This window comes from Oscarella lobularis, chromosome 7 (genome assembly GCF_947507565.1).
Source record: "Oscarella lobularis chromosome 7, ooOscLobu1.1, whole genome shotgun sequence".
Classification (NCBI taxonomy): domain Eukaryota; kingdom Metazoa; phylum Porifera; class Homoscleromorpha; order Homosclerophorida; family Oscarellidae; genus Oscarella; species Oscarella lobularis.
In genome coordinates, this window is record NC_089181.1 from 2,106,788 (window position 1) to 2,131,282 (window position 24,495).

At 48.2% G+C, this 24,495-nt stretch overlaps 6 protein-coding genes, 1 long non-coding RNA gene and 1 pseudogene across 12 annotated transcripts; 3 read left to right on the forward strand and 5 right to left on the reverse strand.

The window, feature by feature from the left end:
* Nucleotides 1-13: 13 nt before the first annotated feature.
* Nucleotides 14-4,992, forward strand: LOC136189679 (A disintegrin and metalloproteinase with thrombospondin motifs 18-like). Of its 2 annotated transcripts, none has more exons than XM_065977706.1 (13): nt 14-153; nt 207-304; nt 359-419; nt 474-704; nt 763-889; nt 942-1,022; nt 1,082-1,245; nt 1,306-1,761; nt 1,832-2,011; nt 2,065-2,241; nt 2,294-2,444; nt 2,495-2,794; nt 2,844-4,992. In XM_065977706.1, the coding sequence occupies exons 1-13, from the start codon at nt 88-90 to the stop codon at nt 2,999-3,001; spliced, it is 2,250 nt and encodes a 749-aa protein (XP_065833778.1). In that variant the 5' UTR covers nt 14-87; the 3' UTR covers nt 3,002-4,992. The 2 variants fall into 2 exon arrangements, with proteins under 2 accessions (XP_065833778.1, XP_065833779.1); XM_065977707.1 differs by having other exon boundaries at nt 210-304.
* Nucleotides 3,059-5,245, reverse strand: LOC136189681 (glutathione S-transferase 1-like). Its single transcript, XM_065977708.1, has 7 exons — nt 5,111-5,245; nt 4,506-4,644; nt 4,300-4,430; nt 4,125-4,247; nt 3,807-4,041; nt 3,616-3,756; nt 3,059-3,560 (listed from the first exon to the last, which is right to left on the reverse strand). The coding sequence occupies exons 2-7, from the start codon at nt 4,626-4,628 to the stop codon at nt 3,258-3,260; spliced, it is 1,056 nt and encodes a 351-aa protein (XP_065833780.1). The 5' UTR covers nt 4,629-4,644; nt 5,111-5,245; the 3' UTR covers nt 3,059-3,257.
* On the forward strand, nt 5,130-11,075 carry LOC136189678 (RNA polymerase II-associated protein 1-like). Of its 2 annotated transcripts, none has more exons than XM_065977704.1 (33): nt 5,130-5,456; nt 5,508-5,572; nt 5,635-5,674; nt 5,738-5,781; nt 5,829-5,915; nt 5,971-6,217; nt 6,264-6,371; nt 6,430-6,635; nt 6,686-6,787; nt 6,841-6,996; nt 7,052-7,165; nt 7,216-7,350; nt 7,410-7,479; nt 7,533-7,633; nt 7,682-7,737; nt 7,790-7,885; nt 7,942-8,117; nt 8,170-8,291; nt 8,357-8,431; nt 8,480-8,595; nt 8,645-8,837; nt 8,891-8,965; nt 9,015-9,068; nt 9,116-9,264; nt 9,313-9,519; nt 9,576-9,695; nt 9,743-9,903; nt 9,954-10,086; nt 10,145-10,310; nt 10,364-10,458; nt 10,512-10,584; nt 10,631-10,684; nt 10,736-11,075. In XM_065977704.1, exons 1-33 carry the CDS (start codon nt 5,312-5,314, stop codon nt 10,907-10,909), a joined length of 3,915 nt encoding a protein of 1,304 aa, XP_065833776.1. In that variant the 5' UTR covers nt 5,130-5,311; the 3' UTR covers nt 10,910-11,075. The 2 variants fall into 2 exon arrangements, with proteins under 2 accessions (XP_065833776.1, XP_065833777.1); XM_065977705.1 differs by having other exon boundaries at nt 10,739-11,075.
* Nucleotides 11,076-11,172: 97 nt separating this feature from the next.
* LOC136188922 (uncharacterized) lies at nt 11,173-13,079 on the forward strand. 2 transcript variants are annotated; one of them, XR_010670332.1, is made up of 4 exons: nt 11,173-11,288; nt 11,345-11,384; nt 12,485-12,550; nt 12,608-13,079. It is a non-coding gene; the product is annotated as an uncharacterized lncRNA (long non-coding RNA). The 2 variants fall into 2 exon arrangements; XR_010670331.1 differs by having other exon boundaries at nt 11,345-12,550.
* On the reverse strand, nt 13,038-14,521 carry LOC136188921 (COP9 signalosome complex subunit 4-like; annotated as a pseudogene).
* A 119-nt stretch (nt 14,522-14,640) lies between these two features.
* On the reverse strand, nt 14,641-17,810 carry LOC136188901 (pre-mRNA-processing factor 17-like). Its single transcript, XM_065976711.1, has 22 exons — nt 17,697-17,810; nt 17,470-17,636; nt 17,327-17,413; nt 17,205-17,265; nt 17,079-17,147; nt 16,992-17,028; nt 16,902-16,942; nt 16,742-16,831; nt 16,634-16,683; nt 16,490-16,577; nt 16,306-16,429; nt 16,160-16,250; nt 16,061-16,106; nt 15,906-16,007; nt 15,762-15,826; nt 15,658-15,708; nt 15,561-15,601; nt 15,417-15,509; nt 15,280-15,356; nt 15,129-15,229; nt 14,956-15,068; nt 14,641-14,900 (listed from the first exon to the last, which is right to left on the reverse strand). The coding sequence occupies exons 2-22, from the start codon at nt 17,608-17,610 to the stop codon at nt 14,792-14,794; spliced, it is 1,677 nt and encodes a 558-aa protein (XP_065832783.1). The 5' UTR covers nt 17,611-17,636; nt 17,697-17,810; the 3' UTR covers nt 14,641-14,791.
* On the reverse strand, nt 17,731-22,385 carry LOC136188895 (uncharacterized). Of its 2 annotated transcripts, XM_065976703.1 has the most exons (12): nt 20,904-22,385; nt 20,254-20,850; nt 20,039-20,196; nt 19,809-19,991; nt 19,606-19,744; nt 19,401-19,552; nt 19,294-19,347; nt 19,106-19,243; nt 18,991-19,053; nt 18,776-18,935; nt 17,921-18,723; nt 17,731-17,864 (listed from the first exon to the last, which is right to left on the reverse strand). In XM_065976703.1, the coding sequence occupies exons 1-11, from the start codon at nt 21,451-21,453 to the stop codon at nt 17,942-17,944; spliced, it is 2,976 nt and encodes a 991-aa protein (XP_065832775.1). In that variant the 5' UTR covers nt 21,454-22,385; the 3' UTR covers nt 17,731-17,864; nt 17,921-17,941. The 2 variants fall into 2 exon arrangements, with proteins under 2 accessions (XP_065832775.1, XP_065832774.1); XM_065976702.1 differs by having other exon boundaries at nt 17,838-18,723.
* A 101-nt stretch (nt 22,386-22,486) lies between these two features.
* On the reverse strand, nt 22,487-24,494 carry LOC136188906 (uncharacterized). Of its 2 annotated transcripts, XM_065976719.1 has the most exons (13): nt 24,361-24,494; nt 24,221-24,307; nt 24,069-24,171; nt 23,920-23,996; nt 23,807-23,849; nt 23,671-23,756; nt 23,477-23,607; nt 23,187-23,423; nt 23,052-23,127; nt 22,959-23,007; nt 22,797-22,897; nt 22,659-22,742; nt 22,487-22,601 (listed from the first exon to the last, which is right to left on the reverse strand). In XM_065976719.1, the coding sequence occupies exons 1-13, from the start codon at nt 24,388-24,390 to the stop codon at nt 22,569-22,571; spliced, it is 1,137 nt and encodes a 378-aa protein (XP_065832791.1). In that variant the 5' UTR covers nt 24,391-24,494; the 3' UTR covers nt 22,487-22,568. The 2 variants fall into 2 exon arrangements, with proteins under 2 accessions (XP_065832791.1, XP_065832790.1); XM_065976718.1 differs by having other exon boundaries at nt 23,477-23,756.
* Nucleotide 24,495: the final 1 nt, after the last annotated feature.

The following is a 24,495-nucleotide window of genomic DNA, read 5'->3' on the forward strand; positions in this document are numbered from 1 at the left end:
CGCCACCGACGAACCCGGATATACAAATAGACAAAAGAACCGAAACGAGACGAAGATATCTCGTCTAGCTACGTTCCTTCGAACGAAATGAGCCCAGCGTTGTTGGCACTCTTATTCGCCTATTTGTTTCTCGCCAACCCAACCGAGTCGCAGGTAATTGTAAAGCGTTTCGACGCGCAGCGTCCTAACGCAACACGACGACTTAGCAGACGACGGAAGGCTGGTCGCCCTGGGAACAATGGGAAAGCTGTTCGCGTTCGTGCGGCCGAGGAGTAGCCCGTCGACGTCGCCAGTGCACAGAGAGGTTCGAAGGACCAGTGGGGCCCCCCGTTTTGGGATTCATTCATTTCTCGTTTAGTCTAACCGGTGGCTGTGAACCAATGGGAGCCGATCGTCAGTTTCGACTGTGTAACATACAGGTGAGGCGTTTCTAGAGTCGTTCGTTGAATAAATACTCGAGTTCTCTCTCGTAGTCGTGCGCGCCCGGTTCGAAGGACTTTCGCGCCGTGCAGTGCTCGCGTTACGACAGCGTTCTATACGACGGGAAGCAGCACACGTGGTTACCCTACGTTTCGTCGGAGCTGAACGCGTGCGAGCTCTTCTGCTTGTCCGAGAGGGAGAAATTCTACGCGAGTCGAAATCCGCGCGTCGTCGACGGCACCGCGTGCGGCGACAGCGGCGTTTGCGTCGAGGGAGCGTGTCGAGTCGGTAGACGAATCGAGAAGGGTCGCTTGCTTTTTGAGTTTTTTTTTTCCATTTTAGGCAGTTGGATGTGACGGGGTTTTTGATTCCGATCGACGTTTCGACAAATGCGGCGTGTGCGGTGGCGACGATTCGACGTGCATTATTATATCGGATCAATTCACCGACACAAACGTTCGCATAGGGGGTGAGAACGAGCCAGAAAATGGGAGGAAAAGAACGGCTATTGAGTTCTACAGAATACAACCTCGTGACGAGGATTGGTGCTGGAGCTTTTAGCGTTAGAATCGACGAGATCATTTCTACTGCGAATAGTCTGGGTAATTGGACCTCTGCATCTAGATTGCACATGAGAGATGTATTAATTTTTTTATTGCAGCTATAGCAGACGCAAGTGGAACGTTCATTATAAATGGAAATTTCCAAGCGAGCCCTCCGGGAACGTACCGCGGAGCTGGAACCGTCTTTGTATACAGCATCGATAGCAACGGCAGAGAAAGGATTACAGCTGAAGGCCCTCTACAGCAGCAAATCATTGTCTACGTATGTCTCATATTTGATAGAGTAGCATTACTTAGATCATTCGTTTTCTTTCTCTCTTAGCTTCTATGCAGAGAAGGAAATCAAGGAGTCTCGTATTCCTACGCTCGCCCTATTGGACCCCCTCCGCCTCCGCCTACGTTGCTGCACTCTTTCCGCACTGGAGAGTACAGCAAATGCGACCTATCGTGCGGCGGCGGCACGCAGTCTCGTTCCGTCGAGTGCGTCAACATTGAAACGAACTCGGTGGTCGACGACAGTTTCTGCACGGGACTCCTTCAACCCGTCAATTCGAGAGCGTGCTCGTCTCAGCCCTGTCCGGCCGTCTGGTTCGTCGCCGGCGACTGGTCGTCGTGCAGCGCGACGTGCGGCGGAGGCCAGAGATCGCGAGACGTCGTCTGTCGACGCGGGGAGGCGGAGGTCGAAGACGACGAATGCCGGTTGTCGGTGAAACCGCGCTCGACGCGCACCTGTGGCAAAATCGCCTGCCCCTCGTGGCGAACGGGAACGTGGACTTCGGTAAATAAATAAATAAATATAAGTATACGAGGAGGCTCTGCTATAGCATGCGTCTCAATTCCTTTTCTAGTGTTCGAAGACGTGCGGTGACGGGCAACGGCGTCGAAATGTCATTTGCTACGATCCTAGGAGGAATCGGGCCGTCTCCGACAAGCGCTGCCTCGAAGAGCTTCGGCCTGTCGACGAGGAGCCGTGCAACTTGCCTAAATGCACGAAAACGTTTTCGTGGCATGCGTCGAGTTGGAGCGAGGTAAAGTGGAACCTAGCCAAATTGAACGCTCGTGTGTGGAATCTACGGTACAGTGCACGGCCACGTGCGGCCAAGGAATTCAAACTCGCAACGTCGAGTGCATTGTAGCGGGAAAGAGCGGGTCCGTGCGACCGGACGAAGACTGCAGAGGGCAACTCAAACCCAACGAGAGCCGTCTATGTGTCCTTGAGCCGTGCGGCGCGCAATGGCTCGTATCGGATTGGAGTCGGGTCGGTAAACGCACGCTTTGGCGTATTTGTTTCCAATTGCGATTTGTTTTAGTGTTCCCAAACGTGTGGCTGCGGCGCGCGAACGCGCAGCGTTCGTTGCGTCGGCGTCAATTGCTCGGAAAGCGGCGCGTGCGATTCGTCCGCGCGTCCACCGCATCTAGAACGCTGCTCCGTTGCCCCGTGTCGCAAAGCAGATAAGCCAGGTAAGGAAGTCAGGAGAAGAGACGCGTGCGATCTCACAACGAATTCTCAGACACCGATCGGCCGAATTCGGTCACCGTTCGGGTTGGCGACACGTTTCGGGTATCGTGCTCGGCGAGCTCGCTACCGCCGCAACGTCCAACGATACGCTGGACGCGAAACGGGCGTCTGCTTCCGGGAACGTTTCGGCGCGTCGCCGTGCCAACCGTATCGGAACAGCTGGATTCGGGTGAAATTCTCGAGACGCGGACGTTGATCGTCAGCGACGTCGTACGCGCCGACGCGGGCTCCTACGTGTGCACGATCGGCAGGGAGACTCCACTGAAGCAAACAACGATACTGTCTGTAGCGGGTGAGATCATTTTTTTGCTAATGCATTTGTGTTTATTTTTCCACTGCAGGCAGACGGGACGAAGATGGGACGGTAGAGCCTTCCGAGGATACTGCACCTGCTGATTGCATCGACAGCAATCCTAGCTCATGTCGCCGACTGGTGGGTCTGTGTCGATATAATGACGTCAAGAGGAGCTGTTGCAGGTCGTGCTGGGGGAAAAGCTAACCAACCGCGTCTGCGACCAGGAACCGGATAGTGTGCAGATTGCGAACGACGCTCTCGTGCCAAACATCGAAGTTTCTTCATTCACACAAAAAGGTAGACAACAATAACAACTTTCCCAAAAACCACGACAACACGTTTACAAACACAATCCGTCATTCAATAGAATTTCCAAAAAGCAGTCCATGCATTCAATTCATCCGTCCATCAATCAATCAAATCAGTAAACTAAATTCTAAATTTCCCCCCCTCAAACGTCTCATTCCGCCGGTTTTTCGTCTTTCGCCGCCGTGGCGTCCTCCGGTTTGAGGTGCTGGTCTTCCACAACAGCGGGCTTATCGCCGCCATCCGCCGGCTTCTCATCGTCAGCAGGCTTTGCTTCCTCTTCCGCCGGCTTGGCGTCTTCCGCTGGCTTGGGATCATCGGCTGGCTTGGTGTCTTCAGCTTCAGCTGGCTTGGCATCATCGGCTGGCTTGGCATCTTCAGCTGGCTTAGCCTCGCCTTCAGCAGCCTCAGCCTTCTCATCCTTCTTCTCATCACCATCAGCTGCTTTTTCTTCAGCCTATCAAGAGACATTAAGAAATAATCAAGCAGTGGATGAAAATGGATCTGTCAACCTTGGGCTCTGGCTCAGCTGGTTTGGGGGGCTCAGGTTGCTCTGGTTCGGTGCCACTTTTCTCCTTGGAAAAGGCGCGATGGGCTTCGTGAACCTCTTTCCAGTGGGGCTCCAACTTCACTCGACGAAACCACTCGACCACCTACAAATCAATGCACGATGGAAAAATCAAAAAGGAATTGACGTCATCACCTTTGGCCAAGGGGACAAGTCATAAGCCAACCATTCAACTAAAGAAACGTAGACAGCCAAGAAGATGTCGGCGACGGTGGCATTATTTCCGCAGACAAAATTCTTGTCAGCCAAATAGTGCTTCTCAAGCAAATCAAAACTGCTGCGCATTCCTTTCTCGCCATTGACAACCATAGGATTATCAGCGGGAATGCCAGCGAAAATTTGGGGATAGACGACGTGATAGCCGAGGTCCCTGGACAAAAGAGATAATGGAAACGTCAATCAATCAATCAATCAACCAATTCAATATTGATGGACCAGAGGGGCCCCCCTTACATGTAAAAGCTCGTCGTCGCCCAGCACATGACCTCGTCGATTTTCGTCTGTTCGGCGAGGTCTTTGCCGCCGAGACCCTTTCCCTGGCAGTACTTCTTCGCCAGATAGCGAACAATGGCTTGGCTGCGGAGGCGAATCAGTCAAAGGGCCGGGAGATCACGTGCGCGCGCCTCACCTCTCGTAAACGGTCGTCGCGCCGTCTTGAATGACGGGAACCTTTCCGAGAGGATTCATCGCCGTGAATTCCTCCGTTTTGTTGTCGCCTTTCGTCAAATCGATCGCCTTCATCTCGACTTTGAAGCCGTTCTAAACAAAGCCGCAAAAGCATCATGTTTAGACTAGCACGCGCGCATAAAGATTGGTCTTCGCCCCCCCTCTCACCTGGAGCAGATAGAGCCACACGGCACGCGTCGGCGCCGATATCGTCAAGCCGTGGAGAACGATTGCGTGCGCCGGGGGCCGGTTCGTGGCACCGCCCTTTTTGCCTCCTATTAGATTTCCCATTCTCGTGTGCGTAACGCTGCAAGAGAGAAAGAGAGAGGAAGAGAAAAATGAACGAAGGTACAGTGTAAAGAAACAAGGGCGTGGTCTCGCGCTCGCGGTCGGCGGCGGCATCGCGAAAGAATGAGGTAACGGGGGGCCCGTTTTTCGCGACGACGAAATCGCAAAAGCGACGGGGCAACGGGACTGCAGGTGCATGTCGCCAAACGGAAATCGACCGACAACAATAATAGACAAAAGAAACGGGGGAAAAGCAACGGGGGGACGCGCGGAGTTTTCTTCGAGGGTCCCCCCTCTTCGAGGCTAACGATGCAACTATTGTTCGCGTATGGGGGCACGATTCGGCGAGCGCTTAGGGCGCCGCGCTCGACGTGCTTTTTTTCTCGCCCATGTTGAGGGGGGGGGGTGACGTGACGCAATCGCGACACTGCATCGTGGCGGTTTCGCCGGCGACCTTGTTGTACGACCGTCCCTCTCCAACTTACCTGCAGCGAAAGTTCTAGCAAGAGGAGTCCTTTCTGGAGCGACTGTTCTAGTCGACGAGGAATGCGAGAATGCCGGCGACGCCTTGGCGCTTGCGCACAACGATGTCTTTTGCGTCGGCCGACCGTTTTTCCCAATTAGGCCATTATTGATTAGTGGAGCACGTGCGCGCTTCGCGTGCGCGCGCGTGTGACGACACTTCGATGGAATGCTCGCGTCCGCGTCGAAATGAAAGCGAAGAAGAGCTCCTGCGACTTCAGGACGAGTTTCTCGCATCGGGTACACGTTCTTCCGCTCGGCTAATCAAAGCCGGGCCCCGAAAGGGGCGCGACGTGGTCGTTTTGGACGGTGAATCCTTTCGGCATCCGTTTTGCATTTGATTGATCGTGTGATTGGCAGATGCCGTGGTGAAAAGTCAATTAGATCCGCCAAAGAAGAAGTCTAGATTCGCTGAGACGAGAAAAGTGACGAAGAGCACAGCCATCTCGCGAGCCCTTTCATTCATTCATTCATTTCTACGTTTTAGAATCGCGAAGACTTGAGCAGTCCTGCCGACGCTTTGGATCGTGAGCCTACGAGCTAAACAGCCGCCGTGGCATTTTTTGTTACATTTTTTGTCACTATTCTAGGTCACGATCGACACGTCGTCAAAGTTTTGTCTGACGTCATTCAGGTGAAACTACAGACGTTGGCACTGGAGTATATAGATTTAATCTATAGGAAAGAGATACCAGTCGTTGTGCAGTGCGTTCGCCTAGTTATAGTACGAAGCACGGATTTCCAACTGTGTTTAGAGTTGAAGAAAAGGTGTCTCTTTGCATGATTATTCGCTTTTTTTTTCATTTTAACGGATTGTCATTAGGAAGACGGTGAAAAAAGCGACAGCCTGTTCGCTAAGAGTGTCAGGAAAGAGAAGAAAGAGCCTCAATCACCTCTTGCATCTTCTGCCAACTTGGATGAAGATATGGATGTGAGAGAGAATGACGGTGGTGTTTCGGTCTTGAGTGCTGAGGAACGGAGACAAATCGACGAGGACAACGCCAAACGAATGGCTAGCATGACTCGGGAAGAAATTATACAGGAGCAAGAGAAGCTTGAGAAAACGCTCGGTAAAAGGAGCCAAAGTTGAACCAAAATTCGTCTATGTTCTAATAGGGTCCGATTTGGTTGCATTTCTCAAGAAAAGGGGCCAAAAAATGAACAAAGAGGAGACAGCAAAAGTGGCAGAATATCGAGTGCCAAATGACGCCAAACACATCAAAGGTTGTCAGAAAAATTAGCCAAGAGCCGTGGGGGTATATTTTTTTTTTCTCGTGCAAAGGCTTGGCAGACAAGAACGCGTGGTTGCACATGGACACCCTGGAGCCAGCCAAATTGGAATGGATCCAAACTTTGTCAACCTCGTCATCTTTGCCACCTTCTCATCAATCCACACAAGTGAGGTTCGATTTCAATGGCTCTATTGTTCCCAAAGACGCTGACGTTGCGACAAGAGAAGGGCTTCACCATCACGGTGAAAATCCAGAGGTGAACCGCGCACGTGTTTTTACTTTATCTCTCTCTATACGCACACACAGGCAGCTGGGTACACTCTAAGCGAGTTGTTTCAAATGGCTCGTAGCAATGTGATCCAGCAACGCGTTCTCTCCCTTCGCGTACTTGCGCGAATCTTAACGCAGGTGGGGGTCCTCTAGGGAAGAGACGGAGATCTGACTCACCTCAGTTTTGACAGAGGATCGACGTCGAGGATTATGATGAGGTGACAAGTTTTCTCGCCAACGGCGCACTTCCACTCTTGACGCGGTGGGCACTCGACGATTCAGTAGAGGCAATCAGCACGGCTGCTTTGCACTGTCTGCATGCCCTAATCGTTGAGGACGGGGTTGAGGTAAGCCTGGAAGAACGGAAGAGGAAAGGCTCCACGCAGGCTCTATGCTCTGTAGGATGCTTTAGATGGATGGTTAGCTGTTCCTCAACTAAAGGCTGCTCAACGTAGTGAAGAAGTCAAGGAAAAGGACCGCGACGATTTGGCGATATTGAAGGAAGATTTGATTCTGGTAGGTAAAGTGAGAGTTGCTGTTTCTCTTGTTCACTTTGATACTTGTAGGGTCTTCTTCGCATGCAGTTGTTGCCGCGATTGAGATACCTCGTTGAAGTGGGTCACTTGCAATCGCTTGCCGTCATTCACGTGCTTGAGATATTGATTCGCGTGGCTCGGCATTCTGTAGGAGCTGCCTCACAGGTAAAGTGACGCGATCCCACGAGATCTCGCAGAAGGGCTTGATTATTAATGTGATGCAGGTGGTTCAATGTAGCAGACTGGTAGATACTATAGTTACGTTATTTATGCCTAAGATGTGGACTAATCCAGGTACATTTTAAGATTGACGTTTCGTTGCGGGTATAGTGAACTTAGTCCAACAGGTCCTAGTTCCTTGACTGACGTCTACGGTCTTCCTCTTCCTCGCGCCGTCAAATTGATGTCTGTACTATGTGCTGCTGGAAGGAACATTGCGTCGACGTTGGTGTGTGCTTTCTTAGTAATGACTTTTTCCGCAATTCTTTCATATCAGATAGCGAAGCATGGAGTCCTTGAACCCGTTGTTAGATACCTGTCTCAAAAACCGAGGTAAAGTCTCAGTGTAGAGATTTGGCCGGTTTTAGCGGTCAGTTTCTGTTAGTGAACTCGGGCTTCCTGATGCAGACGTTCTTGCAATGCAGAGCTACTATTTCCTCGCCACGTGCTTATCATATGGACACGCTAGTCACGTATTGAGGTAAAATACAGACAGTGATGGTGATCGTGAACTCTACCTTCTTAATATTTTTTTAGTTCATTCTATCCTCTCTTCTTGCTAAGACTACAGGATATCATGCCGGCGTCTTCCCAGCCGTGCGGTCCACACGGTGAGGACCATTGCCCCGCTGTATGTTCCGCCTTTCTCGGAATGCTCGAGTCGTCTATTCACGTTGCGTCGAAGCAGCCGACGTCAGACGACGATAGATGTGGTACGCTCTTCTGCATTTTTATTTGCAATCGTTCTAGTTAGTTGGTCCACAGGGACGAAATTTGTTTCCCCGTCAATTCATTGGGAACACGTCGAAGGATTCGTTGGAACGTCACTGGTTGTGCTTAGAAAATGCCTGGTATTTCTTGGCGATGTCAATTGTGAAATCGCACTGGTACGTAGTCTCATGCATATTTTAATTTACTAGTAATTTATGCATAATTCTGGGCGTATTTATAGAACGGTTCCGTTCTTGATTTGGTTGGAGGCCTTCTTTCCGTCTATTCGTCCTACTGCCATCGTGTGACCGATAATGTCTCGATACGAATATATTCGGTGCTTCTATGAAATTTCGTTTCCTAGGTCAGATTGTCAGAAAGACTTGTTGAATGCCTCGACGAAATTTCAGACTTTTCTTGCAACGTGTTGACGAAGTTTTTTGATAGTCCGTTTCACAAGCAATTGTGGTCTACTCTAGGGTAAGATTTTGAATGGTGCCGCTTGCTAGTTGCAATCCGATCTCTTTAGTCAAGCCTGCGAGCACTGCGGCACTTCAGCGAAGCGACGAAATTCGTTGCCTTCTCTTCCGTCGCTCTCATCGTGCAACATCGTACCGTGCCTCAGCAAAAATTGCCGCAAGTCGAGAGTTTCACGCTTTCTGCTTCAATGCAGTCGTTTGCTTCTCTCTGTGACCAAATTACACAAGAAATGCTTGCACAAGGTAAAAGTCTTTGTTAGCCCGACGAAACTAATAGTATACCACCACGTTTTTAGGATTTTGTTGAGGGCGAAACGGTTCTTGTTTACTTAGAAAGCTCCTTGAGGCATGCCAGCCAGACAAAGCAGCTAGTAATGCATTGCCTCCGGGAATGCGCAACGAATCTAATCTCATCTGCAGTCTAGACTGGAATGCAATCTGCATCACTGTCTGCTACAGCACTTTGTGCTTACGGTAAATAGGTTATTTGCATATGATTATCGTCCCAATTCTCTATCTAGTGCGAGGCCTCTGGCTTGTGGCCCTCTGCTTCTATCTGCTCTCTTTACTTCTCTGTTGGTTGTCAGTTGCTTGTGCAGCTGCAGCCAGGCGACGAGATCTTTGCTTATGATCTTCTCAACGTCGTTCCATTCAATGTGACCCTGTTGAGGTAGGTAATTAGGAATTTCTATCTTTCCTTATTTACGAATGTTCGTAGAAAAGTTTTGGACCACGGCGACATTTCCTTGAAGCTCGGAGATCTCAATTTGGAAGAGTCGTCGGTACCGTTGACAGATAAAGAGCCCCCATGGAAGAGTCGCTCGCTCGTTGAAGAGGCCATGAGTCATATTGCAGACGTGCGACAAATGTTTCTCGCGTCCTTTATCCTAGAAAAGAAACTCGAGCGACAATTAAACCATTCGAGGTAAAATAATCATTTTGAAATAATCATTTTCTTTCAAAAAGGCGACTGTTTTTTAGATCCATCCACATGAGGCATCCCTATCAGACGGAAAGGCTCATGATGCCGGCCGAAACGGAAGTCATTTTACCCGCGGATTGGATGTTTGGTCCAATCATTGACATCCAAAATAGGCTGGCGTGAGTTTCGTAGTATGACGCTAATTTTCTGTGATTGTATTCTCTAGTGAAAGCGGCTTTCAATCAGATCGCTTATTACCCAATGACCTTAGAACGATTCAGCACACCCTTCGTCTCGTACTTTTACTTGAACTATCCGATTCTCTGGCGATGAATCTCATTTCCCTGACAACGCGACTGTCTCGTACAATGTGCGTCTTTTTAACAGGTACACGTGTACTCCATGCTAGATGAAGTATACATACTTCTTCTTTTTAGGAAGTGACGTCTTTCTCGATAGTGTCGTGCGCAGTTATTTGTCGCAGCTATTTTGCATCTACACACGACCGTCTTCTCGACCTCTTCTCGACTTCGATAATCCTATTCCTGGAATCCAATCATTCTATGATCTGTACGTATAGTAGAATGGATAGCCTCCCGAAGTAATTAATTGATTTCTTTCTGATTAGGTATATCGCTCTGCTTACACAATATGCTGCTGTATCTTACGGAGATCCATTGTTTGCGTCCTTTGTCATTCTTCCTCTTCAACGTCGATTCTCTTGCCACTTCAAGCGCGCGCTGTGGACGGAACACGTAGCCGTTATTTCCAACATGCGAATGCCGTTGACTCAGGTTCGCAAAAAAACAATTCATAAATAATTGCTTTGAAATATGTTGACTGACAGATTCTCTTGTCTTTGGATGAGTTCCTTTATCCGACTGAGACTGATCAGGACATGCTTAATCTTTACGTTAGCGGCTTGATGACAGCAAGTGTGACGTAAGTCATTGGAAAATACGTTGCGTTGAATTGATTTTAGTTTCTTCTGTTAGGCGGACTAGTCCTTTTTTCTACCTACTTGCCGTTCATCACACTAATTCTTACTTTTTCTGCGAGAAACCACAGGTGAGCTCTTTGAGGAGGTTGCTTCACTGTTGAAAATTTTTTCTAGGACATTCGTCACCATCGCCAGTTTCTTTGCCTTGCTTTGGGCATTAAAAATCAAGTGAGCTCTCTTATTGCATTCGTATTGCTTTACTCAGTGGCCTTTTATTAGCAGACATTGCTCGATATCGTTCGTTATGGTGGTCTGCTGCAGAGTGCTGCGTTAGGTTTTTCTACGCAGTTGCCATTAGCAAGGAAAATGACACTGAAGAGAATATTAGATAGCTTAGAGAACCGTGACTTGGCCAATTTGGCGGCTAGGAGGATAGGCGTAGTTTTGGTGTAGCTAGTAAAATTCGAATGAAACCGAGCCGCGTTGTACTGCAGTGTAGACAAAATTTATTACGCTTGATTTTCCTTTTTTAGGCCAAGAGCTTTCGAAAGGAGTAACCACTTCTCAACTTATTTCAACGAGGTCATGACTACATTATACTACTTATGTGTGCACTGTATTTGCTTTTTGTAGTAAATGAACGTCTCATCCCACAGCCTGACGTTGTACACTGTACAACTGTACATTGTACATTGTATCTAGTTGCAAGTTCGCGCATGCTCTTTACTGTCAATGGCGTTTCCGTTTGGTTTCGCCGTTTGAACTTCTTTTTTCTCGTCTCTGAATCTCGTGCGGCTAGAAACTAAGTCTGATCGGTTTGAATTTATCAGAGGTAAGAGCTACGTGTCGTTTTATCTTCGCATCATGGTTATTTCTGTCGCTTCTTAGACTCTTGGCACTGTGGAGGTTTGGGAAGGTAAAAAAGAAGGTAAATATAACCCAAATAGAGCGAACGCTACTAAGTCGAGCTAATTTGAGCTCCGCTAAGTCTGTTATAAGTGCGTAACCTCAATGGGGGCCCCTCTCCCGAATCGGGCCTCTCCACGCATTCCAATCGCTACCGCTGCGTTTCTGCACTACAGTTCGACTAACGACAAGCCCTCGCTTGACTTTTTGTACAAAAAACGATGTCATTACTCATACTAAAACGCGTGCCGGAAAAGTTTTTTGAGGAGCGAAATTTAGCCTGCATTGACTGTTCGACCCCATAGCCATGTTAGACTGGTAAAGTACAATAGGTCCAGTTTGGCAATCGGCGAGTTGAGGTCTTTTGGCATTCCTGAACTATATATAGCACACGGTTTTTGGTCAAAAACCGCGTCTCTCAGAACTCCAAATTTTCTACGTCAAACGATAGGGCTTTAGTACCTAGTTAACTCCACGGTCTCAAAAATTGTTCATCGCACCCTTTTTCGAGAGGCGTGGCTAATATTAATGCGTACCGGACGTGGGTCATTTTTAGTGTGAAATTTGACCCGTATGAACAGTTTGACCTCGTAGGGTTGTTCTACTACTAAAGTAGAGTAGATCTAGCGCGTTTATTTGGAAATCCGTGAGTTGAGGTTTTTAGGCAACCGTGAACTATAGCACACGGTTTTTGGTCAAAAACCTCATCTCCCAGAACGCCAAGATTTTTACGTCAAACGATAGGGCTTTAGTACCTAGTTAACTCCACGGTTTCAAAATTGTCTATAATGTCAATTTTTTGTATTTTTGAGAGGCGTGGCTAATATTAATACGTACCGGAAGAGGTCTTTTTTCGTGTGAAATTTGACCCGTACGAACAGTTTGACCTTGTAGGGTTGTTCTACTAATAAAGTAGAGTAGATCTAGCGCGTTTATTTGGAAATCCGTGAGTTGAGATTTTTAGGCAACCGTGAACTATAGCACACGCTTTTTGGTCATTTTGGTGACCTCTCCAATTCCTAAAATTTCTTTAAAAGAACGATGGGTATTGGCTGCCTGTTTGACCTCGCGGTGCCAAAATGACCTCACACCTCAAATTTTGGCTGAAATTGGCATTTTTAGTAGATGGTGATATCAACACGGGGATCAAGTCCCTCCTCCTCCGCAGTGTTCCTTCAGCCTTTCAAGGTAAATAAGACAATGAATTTGATTGGAATTCAATGCGCTAATTCATTTTTGTTTCAGTTCTCTCCTCTCCCCAGCGAATCGATCAATCTGACGATTTTTAGATGCAGAAAGAAGAAGACGTAGACGAAGCCATCACCCTGGGGACTTGGGTTAAAGTCTCCCTCCCTGGCAGCCGGAGGTTAATCAGCTGTCCCCCTGTGGACTTGGGTTAAAGTTCACCCTGGTGACTTGGGTTAAAGTCTCCCTCCTTGTGGGCTGGAGGTTAATGCGCTCTCCCCTGGGGACTTGGGTTAAAGTCTCCCTCCTTGGTGGCTGGAGGTTAATGTGCCTACCCCCTGTGGACTTGGGTTAAAGTTCACTGTGGGGACTGCAGTCTCAGTCCCACCGCTTGGCCAGGAGGTCAAGCGGCAGCGCAGGAACGACGGCCCAGGGACTACCAAAGAGGGACGAGGAGGAGGAGGAGGAGGAAGGGGAGGCAAGAGGACTTTTAATTTTTTATTTGTACATCCGGGATATTCTCAATAAAAATTTGACCATAGTTTCTCCTACTTTTCCATGCGGAAATGGCACGCGACGTAAAATGACGTGCATTTTACGTCGCGCGCAGTTCAGTTCAGCCTTAGCGCGCTCTTATGGACGCGCCTCTAAGGCTAAACTGTGCTCTCGTCTCCATACCCTGGAGAGCAAGAGCAAACACGCACGCAACTACTCATGCAACTAATCATGCAATAAACATGCAAAAATTCTTCTTTCGACATGCAAAGTCTTTCTTCTTTTCCATGAGCCACCGTCCTCCTCAGACAATCTAAAAGCGGGCGACGAGATACTGTAGGGGCTCTCAGTCTCCGCAATAAGCTTTTGATGTCCAATCGGGAGCGACTTGTTCAATTTTATCCAGAATACCATTTACTAAATGGCACAGGCGCTGTATCTGCTCGTCCCACGTCGGAAGACTCGCCTTCGCCTCAAACTGCACGATGCGATCAATGGGATCAATCATCCCATTCATTTGCCCTTCTGCTATCATCTGTGAAGCAACTCTCTCAGCCTAAAAACAATAAAAATAAACGCGATTTTTCTTAACGTTTCCTATACTAAATATAGACTATCTATGCTTTAAATTTGCCTACTGTCTTGACTGTACTATGGGGTCCCCAAGCTAGCACGTGCATACTAAAAATTGGCTCAGTTTCACCTATTTTTTTCCAACTAAAGTATGTGGCATTTATGTGTATATACTCACAATACAGTGTTATTATAAGATCAATTCTACTACCTACCTTTTCCGCTGATATCTCCAGCTTCTCAAACGTAATATTATTATTATACAGCTTGCTCGCCGGCCCGATCCAAAATGCTCGTCCCGTCCAACGTCAACGCCTTCTGATGCGGCAAACTGCAGCCCGCGAATAATCCGCTCCAACTATACATCTGCATGCGCGAACGCCGTTGCCCGGCCAACGCGAGTACTGTATAGCGCAGTGGAGTGCGGTGATCTGCTCGTCCGGATGGACGACCAATTGGTAAGAGAGCTCGCTGTAGCGTTGCGCCGCTTCGCGCCACTCTTGTTCCTTTTCGTAGATGCTCGAAAGGCGGAAGCGTTGCGACCTGAAATAATAAACGATTATTGATTATTTCGCCTTCCACGTGTTCTAACACGTGCCTGTTCTTCGAACGATATACGCGCGGCTGGAGACGTTCGAGAGCGAAGTGAGCGACTTCTTTGGCGACGGCGTCCGGCATCGACGTCAGGCCGGCGCAGAAGTCCTGGAGAATCGGGCGCGAGACAACGAGATAAACGTTTTCCTGCACCATCGCTTCGGCGAACGCTTTCAGCGCCTCGGCGAGGCTCGTTTTCGACTTGAGAATGTTTCGGAGGACGCCGCGATACTCTTCGGCCATGTCTTTGTGACCGCCGCCCTTGTCCGCGACGGCGGCGAGCTTCTTTTCCACAGGCTCGGCCGTTGGAAATCGAATACAACGGCTAATGACCCGTATACTCCTTATATGGGGATGTTACGCCTGCAAAATGTGCCCGGAGGTTAATGTATTTCTAAAAAATGGGGGCGGTGGTCAACGTATACGGGACATTGAGCACAGAAATCTATTAATAAGTCAAAGGGATGGGCGCGCTGCTTTGTGAAACGCGCGAGTGGAACGTGACGCCACATGGGTTGAAAGGCAGAGAAATATGTCAGTGCTCGTTCTCCGCGCAAAACGAAAAAGTTAACACTACCACTGTTAATCCCAGAGTTTAATTAGTCCGTCCCAGCCACAGGTCACCACCTTTGACGTTTCATGCGGAAGCCACTCACATCCAACGCAAACGTTCTCGTGCGCACGAAATTTACTACAGAGCAGCAGTTAACTACTGTACACGCACACGTAACAGCAGATAAACGTACCTGAACATCCTGGTAGTTTTGAAATCCCATATGCACAGAAATCCGTTTCCGTCGCCGGATATAAGATACATGGAGTCGGGTGAAAAATTCACCTGACAAGCGTAGCCAGCAACCTAGCAATGGGAAAACGTTGGCAAAGACAGACAAACACACAAAGACGGGTGCATTCCAACCATGTGGCCCTTGAACGTCTTTCTCCTGTGCTCTCGCATTTTGCTTATAGCATTATATATGTAGACCTTGTTGTCCATGGACTGACAGGCCAGCCATTTTTCTATACAAAGCACAGTATTTAGGTGAAAGTCGTTAGACAGATATACTCACCGTTGGGTGAGAGGGTAACACTTGGCATTGAATGCATGCTGGGATCCGCAATATACTTGCTGTCAACTGGAATATCCCTATCACAAAAAAGCCTCTATAACTTTTCCGTACTAAATTCTACTATTACACCTGCTTACCATTCCCAGACTCGTATGCTCTTGTCATCTGACGTCGTCACTATTCGTCTGTTCTGATCGATGAAGGTGATTGTGTTGACTGGTCCCAAATGTCTAAGAGAAACTCTATCCGACCGTACGTTGCGCTAAGCTCTAATCTCCAACCTGTCATACTCCTGCACTATCTCTCCACTGCGCGTATCCCACTAAAAGAGAACGAGCTGTAGAAAAAACGAAGATCCATTTCCTCAAGTCGACTAACGGTCAGCATTTTCTTGTCTGATTGACCAACAATAAACAAGTTTTGCTTGTCCTAAACAAGTCATCACCCTCACAACGCCTCATCACACACGATAAAGATTTCACCTCATCTGGATTGAATTTAACGCAGTAAGGCACTTTCCGACTGGTAAACCTATTGATGCACTCTCCTAAAAGAAAAAAAAAAGGAAGCAATAACAATGACGATTGATCCAGTATCAGTACTTGGACGGTACTGTACTGGGGTACCTGTTTCAGTGTCCCAAAGCTTGACGAATTTATCATAGCTAGCCGTCAGGAACTGCTTGCCGTCATTCGAAAAGCACGCGTCTCGAACAGCATTTCGATGACCTGGTTCAGCGTCGTGAAAATGATAGAATTATGAGGTCATCGTCCACGCTTACCTTGATACGTTTGTATGCATCTTCTCTTGTGATATACCTCCCAAAGCTTGTACGCGAGAAAAAAAATCATATCTGCTTTGAGTCACGGAGCACGCCTACCTTGACTTTAGAATCCATGCCGCATGAAAGGAGCAGGTGACCCGACTTGGGAAACAATCGTATTGCTGCCACGCCTTTCGTGTGACCCGTCCTACTCAGAGCATTTTTACCTGTATCTATTGATAATGTCTTTCTCAGTCGTGTACCATCGATGAATTTCTTTCTTGGGCATGTAGCACTTCTCGGGCGGATCCTCTGAGCCGAGATTAACGCCCACGTCTTGAGGTGGATGGAGAAACGAGCGACCAAGGTAGTCGTGTGTATCCTTGACTGCAAATTGGAATATACGTTACAAGCAACAGAGCCCACGAGCCGAGAAAGTGAGATTACTGTGAAGAGTGGACTTCTCTTCGGGTTTCTCCTCCAATTTTGGCGCTTTGGTTTTCTGAAACTGCGCGTCGAGCAGAGCCTGTTCCTCCTTGTACATATCCAAGATCTCGCCCATTGACGCTCTCATAAAAAAAGTACAGTTACCTCAGAGGGCATGGCAATTTTCAGTTCGTCTTCAAAAGGAGCCCAAGGACCTAACATGGAGATCTATCGTAAACAATAGGCGTGCGTTATTATGCATACGAAACTTGCCTTTGAAGTTATCCACGTCGCTGGATTCGCCCCACGCCTCTCGCTTTCTCTTCTCCGGCTTCATTTTGCCCTTTTCAAAAACAGTCTGTCCTGGAGAATCAAAGCAGAAAAAAACGAAATTGTTGCCACCAAAAAGAAGATGGACAGTTATACTGCGTACCGTCGTTCTCCTTCGCTTTTTCAACGTCTCCAACGTAGTTGCTAAGCAACGCAAATCAGAAAATCGTGCGCCAAGGAACCATTCCCGTACCCGTGCTGATTTTCAAAAGACGGATCAATGGCATATCCTGAAAATCCAAATATCGTCATAATCAAAATTTCTCGGTGTCCACTGTACCGTAGCTCGAAAACGTTCTTCTCTGCGATTCAAAAATAAAATCGTTCATGTGAGCCGCTTCGACGTAGCCTAGATGTGGCGGAAAATCGAAATTGTGTGTGTATACAGTACGTGACGTCATCGTACCCGACAATGTGTTCTTCGTTGCCGATTGAAGCTTCGTCAGAAACGGATTATCGGGACCGACCTATCGAACGACAAAACGACGCCCTTCACTTCTCATTGGCTCCGCTCTCGATTCGATTCACCTTCGGCGCGGCGAGTTCTTCGTATTTCGGATTATGCATGACTTCTTTCGACGATGCGTCGACGGGAAGGACTTTGATGATCTCGCGCTAGAGAGAACGCGTGTCGAACAGACGCGCGACTCTTCGCTAGGCGCTGGGTTTACCTTCGATTCGACGGTAGGCGCGCTGTCGATCGCCATTGCCGACTTCATAGCTTCGATCGAAACGTCAGACTTCAGGTGAAGCGTCGAAGACTCGGGTTCGACGTCGCTTTCGTCCGAATGGTAGCTTGATAGTGCATCCATGTCGCCTAGCGCGCTATAACGCGAAACTGAACACAGGGAGAACATTAGAAAGCATTGCTTTTAGTTAAAATTTATCTATATTTTACCCCTTCAACGATTTCCTGCGACCGATGTAGTCGAGGGCGCGTTCGGGGTTGCAGGTCTAAAACTTTTTTCTATCCGGGTGCTCGTACATTGATTGAAAGCGTCTGCTCGTAGTCGATTTCCTCCGGCAGACTTTTCAACACTTCTGGGGTTTAGTGCCGTGTTTTCACCTAACAGAATGAGTCCAGTGTGAAAAGCACCGTGACGTCATAAAAAAAGTACATACTGTACAAAAGAGCGCTTAGCTTCAAAGCAACGTCAGCTTTTGTCCGTCTGAATGTCCTCGTACTGCTCGCCTCGGATTTAACGCCTGATACTCCGGATCTCTCTTCTCTTCCTCGAGCGAACTCAAAACTTCACGAACAGTTGGTCTACCACTCGGCGTCTCGCCAACCATTTGAGTGCAGAGATAGCGAAGGCGCTCGTTCGGCACGCGACTCAGCTGCCTACGTCTGAACGTTTTCACAGCAAGCTCCCCCATGGCAATCTCGACGAGCGTCACACCCAAACTGTAGATATCAGAACTCGGCGTCGATCTCGTCTGCTGCGACACCCGTTCGGGCGCAATATAATTCGGGCTGACGCAGCCGCCCGTGAACGACCTGTTCATGATGTGAGTCGTTCCCAAGTCGCCGACCTTGGCGCGCATGTCGCCCGTCACCATGACGTTGCTCGATCGAATGTCGCCGTGAACGTACGGCGACGGTTTCCAGTCGTGGAGATAGGCGATCGCCGACGCGCAATCGTGGCACAAGTCGACCTGTTCGCGCACGGTCAGATAGTCGACGCCGTCGCCTCGAGCGGCGCCAATCAGCTCGGCGACGTTTCCCTCGAGCAATTCCATGACGATCTGCAGTGGCAGGCCGTCGATTGTCGACGCGCCGTAGTAGGAGACGATGTGCGGATGACGAAGTTTGACGCAAACGGCTAATTCGTGCTGGCACAGAAGCTGGTTGTGACCAGCCATGATGATTTCATGAAACTGCTTTACAGCTACGGACGTTCCTTTCCAATTGCCGACGTGGACAGCTGAAAACGTAGAACGGTTATTTGTGATAAAAGGCTTTTGTGTACTCCTTGCCTCCGTATGATCCGCGGCCCACTTCTTTCTCGTTGACGTGAACTTCTTCGGGATTTATTCGGAGAGAAGCGAGGAATTCGTCCAGTTGGCTTTCTACTTCTTCTTTCGCCTCTCTAAGAGTCGATAAATGGGATCTCGTCTGAGCGAGATCTGATTCCATCTAAGACGTGCCGGCAAATCCTCGACATTGTCCAGTCAATCAATTTGACAGTTACCGTCTCGTTTTGCGTCCGTAATTCTCGACTAAGATCGCGAACACCTTCAAGTTCCACTTCAATCTGTTGTAGAAATTCTTTTGAAGAAAATCATGCACGCATGCCGTTGCAATACCTGACGTCGCTTCTCCTTCTCCGTATTCAGCAATGCCTGCAGTTCGTGGAGTGAGACTCTGGCCGACTCTCTTTCCTCTTCCGTACTTTTACTCATTGCCATTGACAAGGCACGCTCTTTGAGAATGTCATCTTTTAACTATTTAATTAATTACATTTATTGATGCGTTACAGTATTAGCATAAGAACCTGGCTGTTTTCCTTGATTAGAGCGTTGTAGTGGGCTGTCTGTAAAGCTATCGACTGTCATCATATGACATAATAAGAAATTAGTATTTATAATTAGATTGCATTACCCTGTCTTCGAGGACAGATTCTTCTGCTTGTGCGACCAGTTTCTTGCCATCAGAAATACTCCGTTGACAAAAACTGCCAGCAAGGAAGGATGGGTTTAGTGCGGCCAAATGCTCCTGGGAAACAACTGTCAGCATGGTTAGATCGACGGGATCTGTGCAAAGCAAGATCATCGAGAAATTTGTCAAGAGCTATAGCTTGCCATACCCCACTTGAGAATGCACAGTTCTGACGCTTGACGCACGTCGTTCCAGCCAAGGATGCAAATGTAAACCGAATGCAATTCAACAAAGCAGGCGGAATGACTTTCAACCAACTTCGATTTGACCTCGCCCAGTGTCCTAACCTAAACAGAGAGAAAGGAAAGGAGATAAGCAGGACGTCTAATTAAGAGATAGATGTCGCTGTACTGTCACACGTTGACATGAATGACTATCCAGATCAATAACGAAACAGCCCTCAGGAAAAATTCTACCACCCCAAAGGACGAGAGCGGCGTTTTTCTTCACATAACGTTGGCAGCTGTAGCAACTTTGGTCTGCCATTGCAGTAATCCAATGTGGACTAAAATGATACGAAACTTCAGACCACATCTAGGTAGATACTTAGTGCATAAAGCGTGGAGAGCCAATTGCCTCACTTTCGCTGCTCTATTGAAGATCCAAGCGTCGCTTAGATCGCGGAAGCAGTAGCCGCCGACAAGCAAAAGACGACCGTTGTCATTGTCGAACGAAGTCAATGAGTGACCGCAACGAGCGCTCGGCAACTTCCCAACGACTTTGACAACATTCCACCGGTCTGCAATTCAAACACAAATTGACGTCACAATGCAAAGTTTTACCTCTACTTTCATACTATCGTCAATGTCATATTCCCAGAATTCGTTGCTGAAAGTGTAGATGTACCACGCCTCGATGTAATCGAACCCACTGACAGGCCTGCAACCGTTCCTCGCTCGTCCACCGAACATCGCCAACGTTCGACGTCCCGTCTCGGAAACTTGAACGCATAGGCCGAAATTATTTCGACCGGCCGGCAACGTGGCGGCGGCGCCTTTCACTTTCGTCCACTCGTACAGATGCAAATCGAGTTGGAATAGGTCGTCGGAAAAGATGTCCATGTCGCTCGTCGGCGACGTGGAGAGACGCTTTTCGCCGCCGAACGCGTACGCAACGCCGTCGACGACGACCGTACGAGCGCCCCAGCAGGGAGGCGGCGGCGAATCGGTACCGGTTGCGAGACTGGCGACGTTTGATGACCAGTTGCGCGTTTGGAGGTCGAGCGAAAAGATCGTTGTTCTCGGATAGAGGCGGTTTCTGCTGGCGATTTCGAATGCGCGGCCGCCCCATAAGAAAATGGTCGTGCCAACGGTTGCCGATTCGTAGTCAGAACGAGGAGCCGAAATGTCGTTTGAGTCCTCCATATAGGAGGACCCCAGAGATTTACAGGTTCCTGAAAAGGAGCCTCACTGTACGTTAGAGTTTAGTGCTATGTCTTTGTCTAACCCCAAGGTCTTGCTTCGTCGTTAGATGCCGCTGTCTCGCGTGTATAGACCGGCCGTGAGATGTGATTTACAGTGTAGGGAGATGAAATATCTCCCCTATTATCTCTGATCAGATCCACGGGTCCACGGGGAAAACCCCCGCTAATTCCTTCCACCAAAAATCTTTTCGTATAGACAGACACATTTTCCTGCACGCCCTTAGCAAAGTCTAGTAGTAGCCTTTGCAGCAGAGTTCTGCTTTGGTGTGAGGACTCGATCAATTTAATTGAATTAATTAAGGGAGTTTCCCAGATCGGAAAACCAGTGCACGCGCATTTCCCCCAGGATTTCCCCCAACTCATCCCCGAAGAAGAAGCCATGGCTTTCCTCTTCGGAGGATTGAGGCGTGTGCTCGATGCTGTGAGCTCCGGCGACGACCGATTCCAGCGTATGCTCGACTCTATCACGAAGACGAGAATGGACGATCCCGAAATGACAAAAGCCGAAGAGATTCTCAGAACTCTATGCGCATATCTGGAGAGCCAAGAGTGGATCAAAAAGACGTTTCTCATCGGTTCGTACGAACGACGAACCTTAGCCAAATTTCCGAGGCACGATATCGACGTGTTTTGCGTTGTCGATCTTCGCCATCCGAGCGCACCGATTCACATCAATAGAGATGATCCCACGCCGCGACAACTCATACGAGCCGTTCATTCAGTTACGCAGAAAGCAGTCCTGTCCGCATATCCTGGGGCACTCGTCAACAGTCAAAAGCACTCGGTCGGCGTGTTTCCCACGAAGGGGCCCCATTCTGACGAGCACGTCACCATCGACGTCATACCGGCTGTCGAGCACGACGAACCGGGCTACGGTCGCATGTACAAGATTCCCGAACGCGGCACGACGAAAGGTGATTCGGGGCACTTGATTCTGTCCAATCCGCATGCGGTGGAAAGAGAGCTCGAACGGAAGGACGAGCTTGCAAACGGAAAACTGCTGAAGCTCGTTCGACTGATGAAGACGTGGAATCAGAAGAAGCAAAATACGAGAATCATAAAGAATTTTCATATGGAGCTTCTCTGCTATGAGGCAGCTGGAGAGATTTCGGACAGGTCCATGTCGATGAAGAAGGCTTGCCAAGTCCTCTTCCAATATCTTTCCCGTCACGTACAAGACGAATGCTACGTTCCAGGTTGTCGTTTTTCCCAAGCCTTAGATGCTGCTAACGTTCTTTTGTGCAGGCTTGCCAAGACGACAGTCCAAACCTGGAGATCCGTCTCCTTGGGTTGTTCACATGTCCACTGAAAGTACGCGTGATAGAAAGGAGATCAATCGATTGCACAACCTTTCGGGTCTTCTGGGAAGTGCGGCCAAGAAGGCTTCCAAGGCTTTGGACCTGGAATTGATGGACTGTCAAGAAGATGCGGATAAAATCTGGGAAGAGATTTTTCCTGGAGTGTACTAAATGTTTTTTAACGTTTTGTAGTGAATTGAAATCTTTTAGCCCTTTCTTTGTACCTATTCATACCTCGTGTTTTTATCAATTTCAAGTATTTTGTAAAAGCTCACCTGGGGATATTTGAACCAGAGTCAAATCAGGGATGAAAAGTCTCCATATGGTGCTTTAATCTTAAATCACTATTAAGCAAAGGTATGTTCATTCATAACATAAACAGTCTAATTGTCAGAGCGAGTCGAAACTTATTGCCTCTTCGGCCTACCAGATGAAGAAACAAGAAATAATTATAATAATCATGATCTGAGAAGCACCAACTTTATCACGCGATAGTTTCGCATATTCCATTAGCAGCATTACGAGTGTTTCTGGTAAAAGCACTTTCATCACATAGTCAAAGTACTACAGCAAACCATACTAAGAACTCTAAGCATGTTCTACTCGTTCGTACAGTACCTTTAGGCCCTTAGAACAAAAGAGCTCAGTCAAAGTATTAGTAACGGTCTTCAAGTGCTCATCAGAGAATTTGCTGAAGTGCGCTTGATATGTTAAACCAGCTACGCGAAAAAAGAAACCGTGATCTAGCCTATGAGTTACGTATTGTATATAAAGTCTCACCTCTGCTCTTTCCGCCTCTCCTGTAGTCTTCGTGACGTTTGCAATATACCTAAACGCACATACGGTTATAGGTAAACGCAAGCATCTCCATGCCTTTCGAAGAAAGATCTCTTCCAAGCAACTCTCCATACTCCTGCATTTAGCAGCAAGCACATCCGGCGGTGGAAATCTATAAGCAGCATCTGTATGGAAGCAAGCCAAGAGTGACGAACTCATCTGTGCCCTTACACCATATCAAATTGTTTAGGTTCAACGACGTCAAAGTCGTCATCATCGTCTTCGTCCTTGGTATCGTCCGCTATTGATTCGCTCGTCGACGACGGTGCCCTATTAAACATGGAGATGATGTTCTTGACTCTTTCAAGTTTGGCCGAATTTTGAGCGTCGCGTCGACTAGCGACAGCTTTTCCAGACAACTTGGGCTTCAGCAGCTTCGGCACTGCAGACTTATGACGTGACGGCTTTCTACGATGACGTGTATTTAAAACATAAGTATATATATAGAGTGAGATAATTACAATAATCTGACTCTCTTCTTTTCATTTTCCTTCCCCGAGTCTCCGTCCAACCGTTTAGGAGGAAAGTACAAGCTGACTGACGACACGGACGAACGCAGCTCCTTATTCGCAGTACATCGAATAACCAATTCCTTCGAAGACAAAACCAGATTAGAAAAAGTCCAGCAAAGAACCCTCTGGGGGACAGCGTCAACTTTCAAATGTCGATTGTCTTCTGAGAGAGGTGCAACGGTAGCAAATAGAAACGAAGGCGCCACTCGCCAACTATCATAGGACAAATCTAAACAAAGCCAAAACACACAAAGTTAACCTAATTCCCACCGCCCACACCTGTCAGCTGTCGTTGACGCCGATCGAATAAAGAAACATCCGTCTTGGGGGAAAGAAAAGAGGAACCAAGGGATTACTTTCAGTTCCGATGCCAGATCCGTCAGCTGGCTCACCTCGACGCAGACAGGCGACACCACACTCATTGGATAAGGACTCGGTCGCACAATGAAAACCGCATGAATCAATTTTCCTAGGAAAAAAATGCGGACGCGTCGAAAACGTCATCGTCTTCGCCTCTTCCTCTCGTCGTCTGACTGTGTACCGCAGTAGGAACGTCCGCCGGTGGCGGCGCCGGCGCTGCTCTTTCTCAATAGTTCGTCGAATTCGCTTGATCTGACGAATGTCGCGCTCAATTCCAAACAATCCTAAACGGTCGGTTCGTGGGAGAAAACGAGAATGCGATCGACTACTGACTCGACAATGCGATTCGTCGAACCAGGACGCGTCTTCGTCGATCTCCAGCGGACGAATTTTGATCGGGAGTAGCTTGTTTTCCGTTAGCTGGAGCGCTTTAGTCTCTCGCGTTCTTTTCGCAGCGACTGGACGATTTTTACCTTGATAAAGCGCACTCTCGAACTCGCCATACCCACAGAATCTAATTCGACGACCAAACGAATCGATTTAGCCGTCGAAATTGGTCGAAATTTCAACTTTGTCGCGCGCTTGATATCAAGGCATTACAACACGTC

What these genes read in the sequence shown, in the direction of transcription:
- LOC136189679 (XM_065977706.1), top strand. Translation starts at nt 88, where the DNA reads ATGAGCCCAGCGTTGTTGGCACTCTTATTCGCCTATTTGTTTCTCGCC. An exon ending in TTCGACTGTGTAACATACAG is followed by an intron (nt 420 to 473) that starts GTGAGGCGTTTC and finishes TCTCTCTCGTAG; the next exon opens with TCGTGCGCGCCCGGTTCGAA. An exon ending in TTCTACTGCGAATAGTCTGG is followed by an intron (nt 1,023 to 1,081) that starts GTAATTGGACCT and finishes TTTTTATTGCAG; the next exon opens with CTATAGCAGACGCAAGTGGA.
- LOC136189681 (XM_065977708.1), bottom strand. Translation starts at nt 4,628, where the DNA reads ATGGGAAATCTAATAGGAGGCAAAAAGGGCGGTGCCACGAACCGGCCC. An exon ending in GCGACGACCGTTTACGAGAG is followed by an intron (nt 4,248 to 4,299) that starts GTGAGGCGCGCG and finishes TCGCCTCCGCAG; the next exon opens with CCAAGCCATTGTTCGCTATC. An exon ending in ACTTGTCCCCTTGGCCAAAG is followed by an intron (nt 3,757 to 3,806) that starts GTGATGACGTCA and finishes ATTGATTTGTAG; the next exon opens with GTGGTCGAGTGGTTTCGTCG.
- LOC136189678 (XM_065977704.1), top strand. Translation starts at nt 5,312, where the DNA reads ATGGAATGCTCGCGTCCGCGTCGAAATGAAAGCGAAGAAGAGCTCCTG. An exon ending in CGACAATTAAACCATTCGAG is followed by an intron (nt 9,520 to 9,575) that starts GTAAAATAATCA and finishes ACTGTTTTTTAG; the next exon opens with ATCCATCCACATGAGGCATC. An exon ending in TTGATGACAGCAAGTGTGAC is followed by an intron (nt 10,459 to 10,511) that starts GTAAGTCATTGG and finishes TTCTTCTGTTAG; the next exon opens with GCGGACTAGTCCTTTTTTCT.
- LOC136188901 (XM_065976711.1), bottom strand. Translation starts at nt 17,610, where the DNA reads ATGGATGCACTATCAAGCTACCATTCGGACGAAAGCGACGTCGAACCC. An exon ending in AGAGAAGTCCACTCTTCACA is followed by an intron (nt 16,430 to 16,489) that starts GTAATCTCACTT and finishes TCCAATTTGCAG; the next exon opens with TCAAGGATACACACGACTAC. An exon ending in TGTTACCCTCTCACCCAACG is followed by an intron (nt 15,230 to 15,279) that starts GTGAGTATATCT and finishes TGCTTTGTATAG; the next exon opens with AAAAATGGCTGGCCTGTCAG.
- LOC136188895 (XM_065976703.1), bottom strand. Translation starts at nt 21,453, where the DNA reads ATGAGAAACGTCTTTTTGATCCACTCTTGGCTCTCCAGATATGCGCAT. An exon ending in TCTTCAATAGAGCAGCGAAA is followed by an intron (nt 19,992 to 20,038) that starts GTGAGGCAATTG and finishes GTATCTACCTAG; the next exon opens with ATGTGGTCTGAAGTTTCGTA. An exon ending in AATCTGTCCTCGAAGACAGG is followed by an intron (nt 19,348 to 19,400) that starts GTAATGCAATCT and finishes ATATGATGACAG; the next exon opens with TCGATAGCTTTACAGACAGC.
- LOC136188906 (XM_065976718.1), bottom strand. Translation starts at nt 24,390, where the DNA reads ATGGCGAGTTCGAGAGTGCGCTTTATCAAG. An exon ending in TGTCGCCTGTCTGCGTCGAG is followed by an intron (nt 23,850 to 23,919) that starts GTGAGCCAGCTG and finishes CTTTCCCCCAAG; the next exon opens with ACGGATGTTTCTTTATTCGA. An exon ending in CGAAACTATCGCGTGATAAA is followed by an intron (nt 22,602 to 22,658) that starts GTTGGTGCTTCT and finishes TTCATCTGGTAG; the next exon opens with GCCGAAGAGGCAATAAGTTT.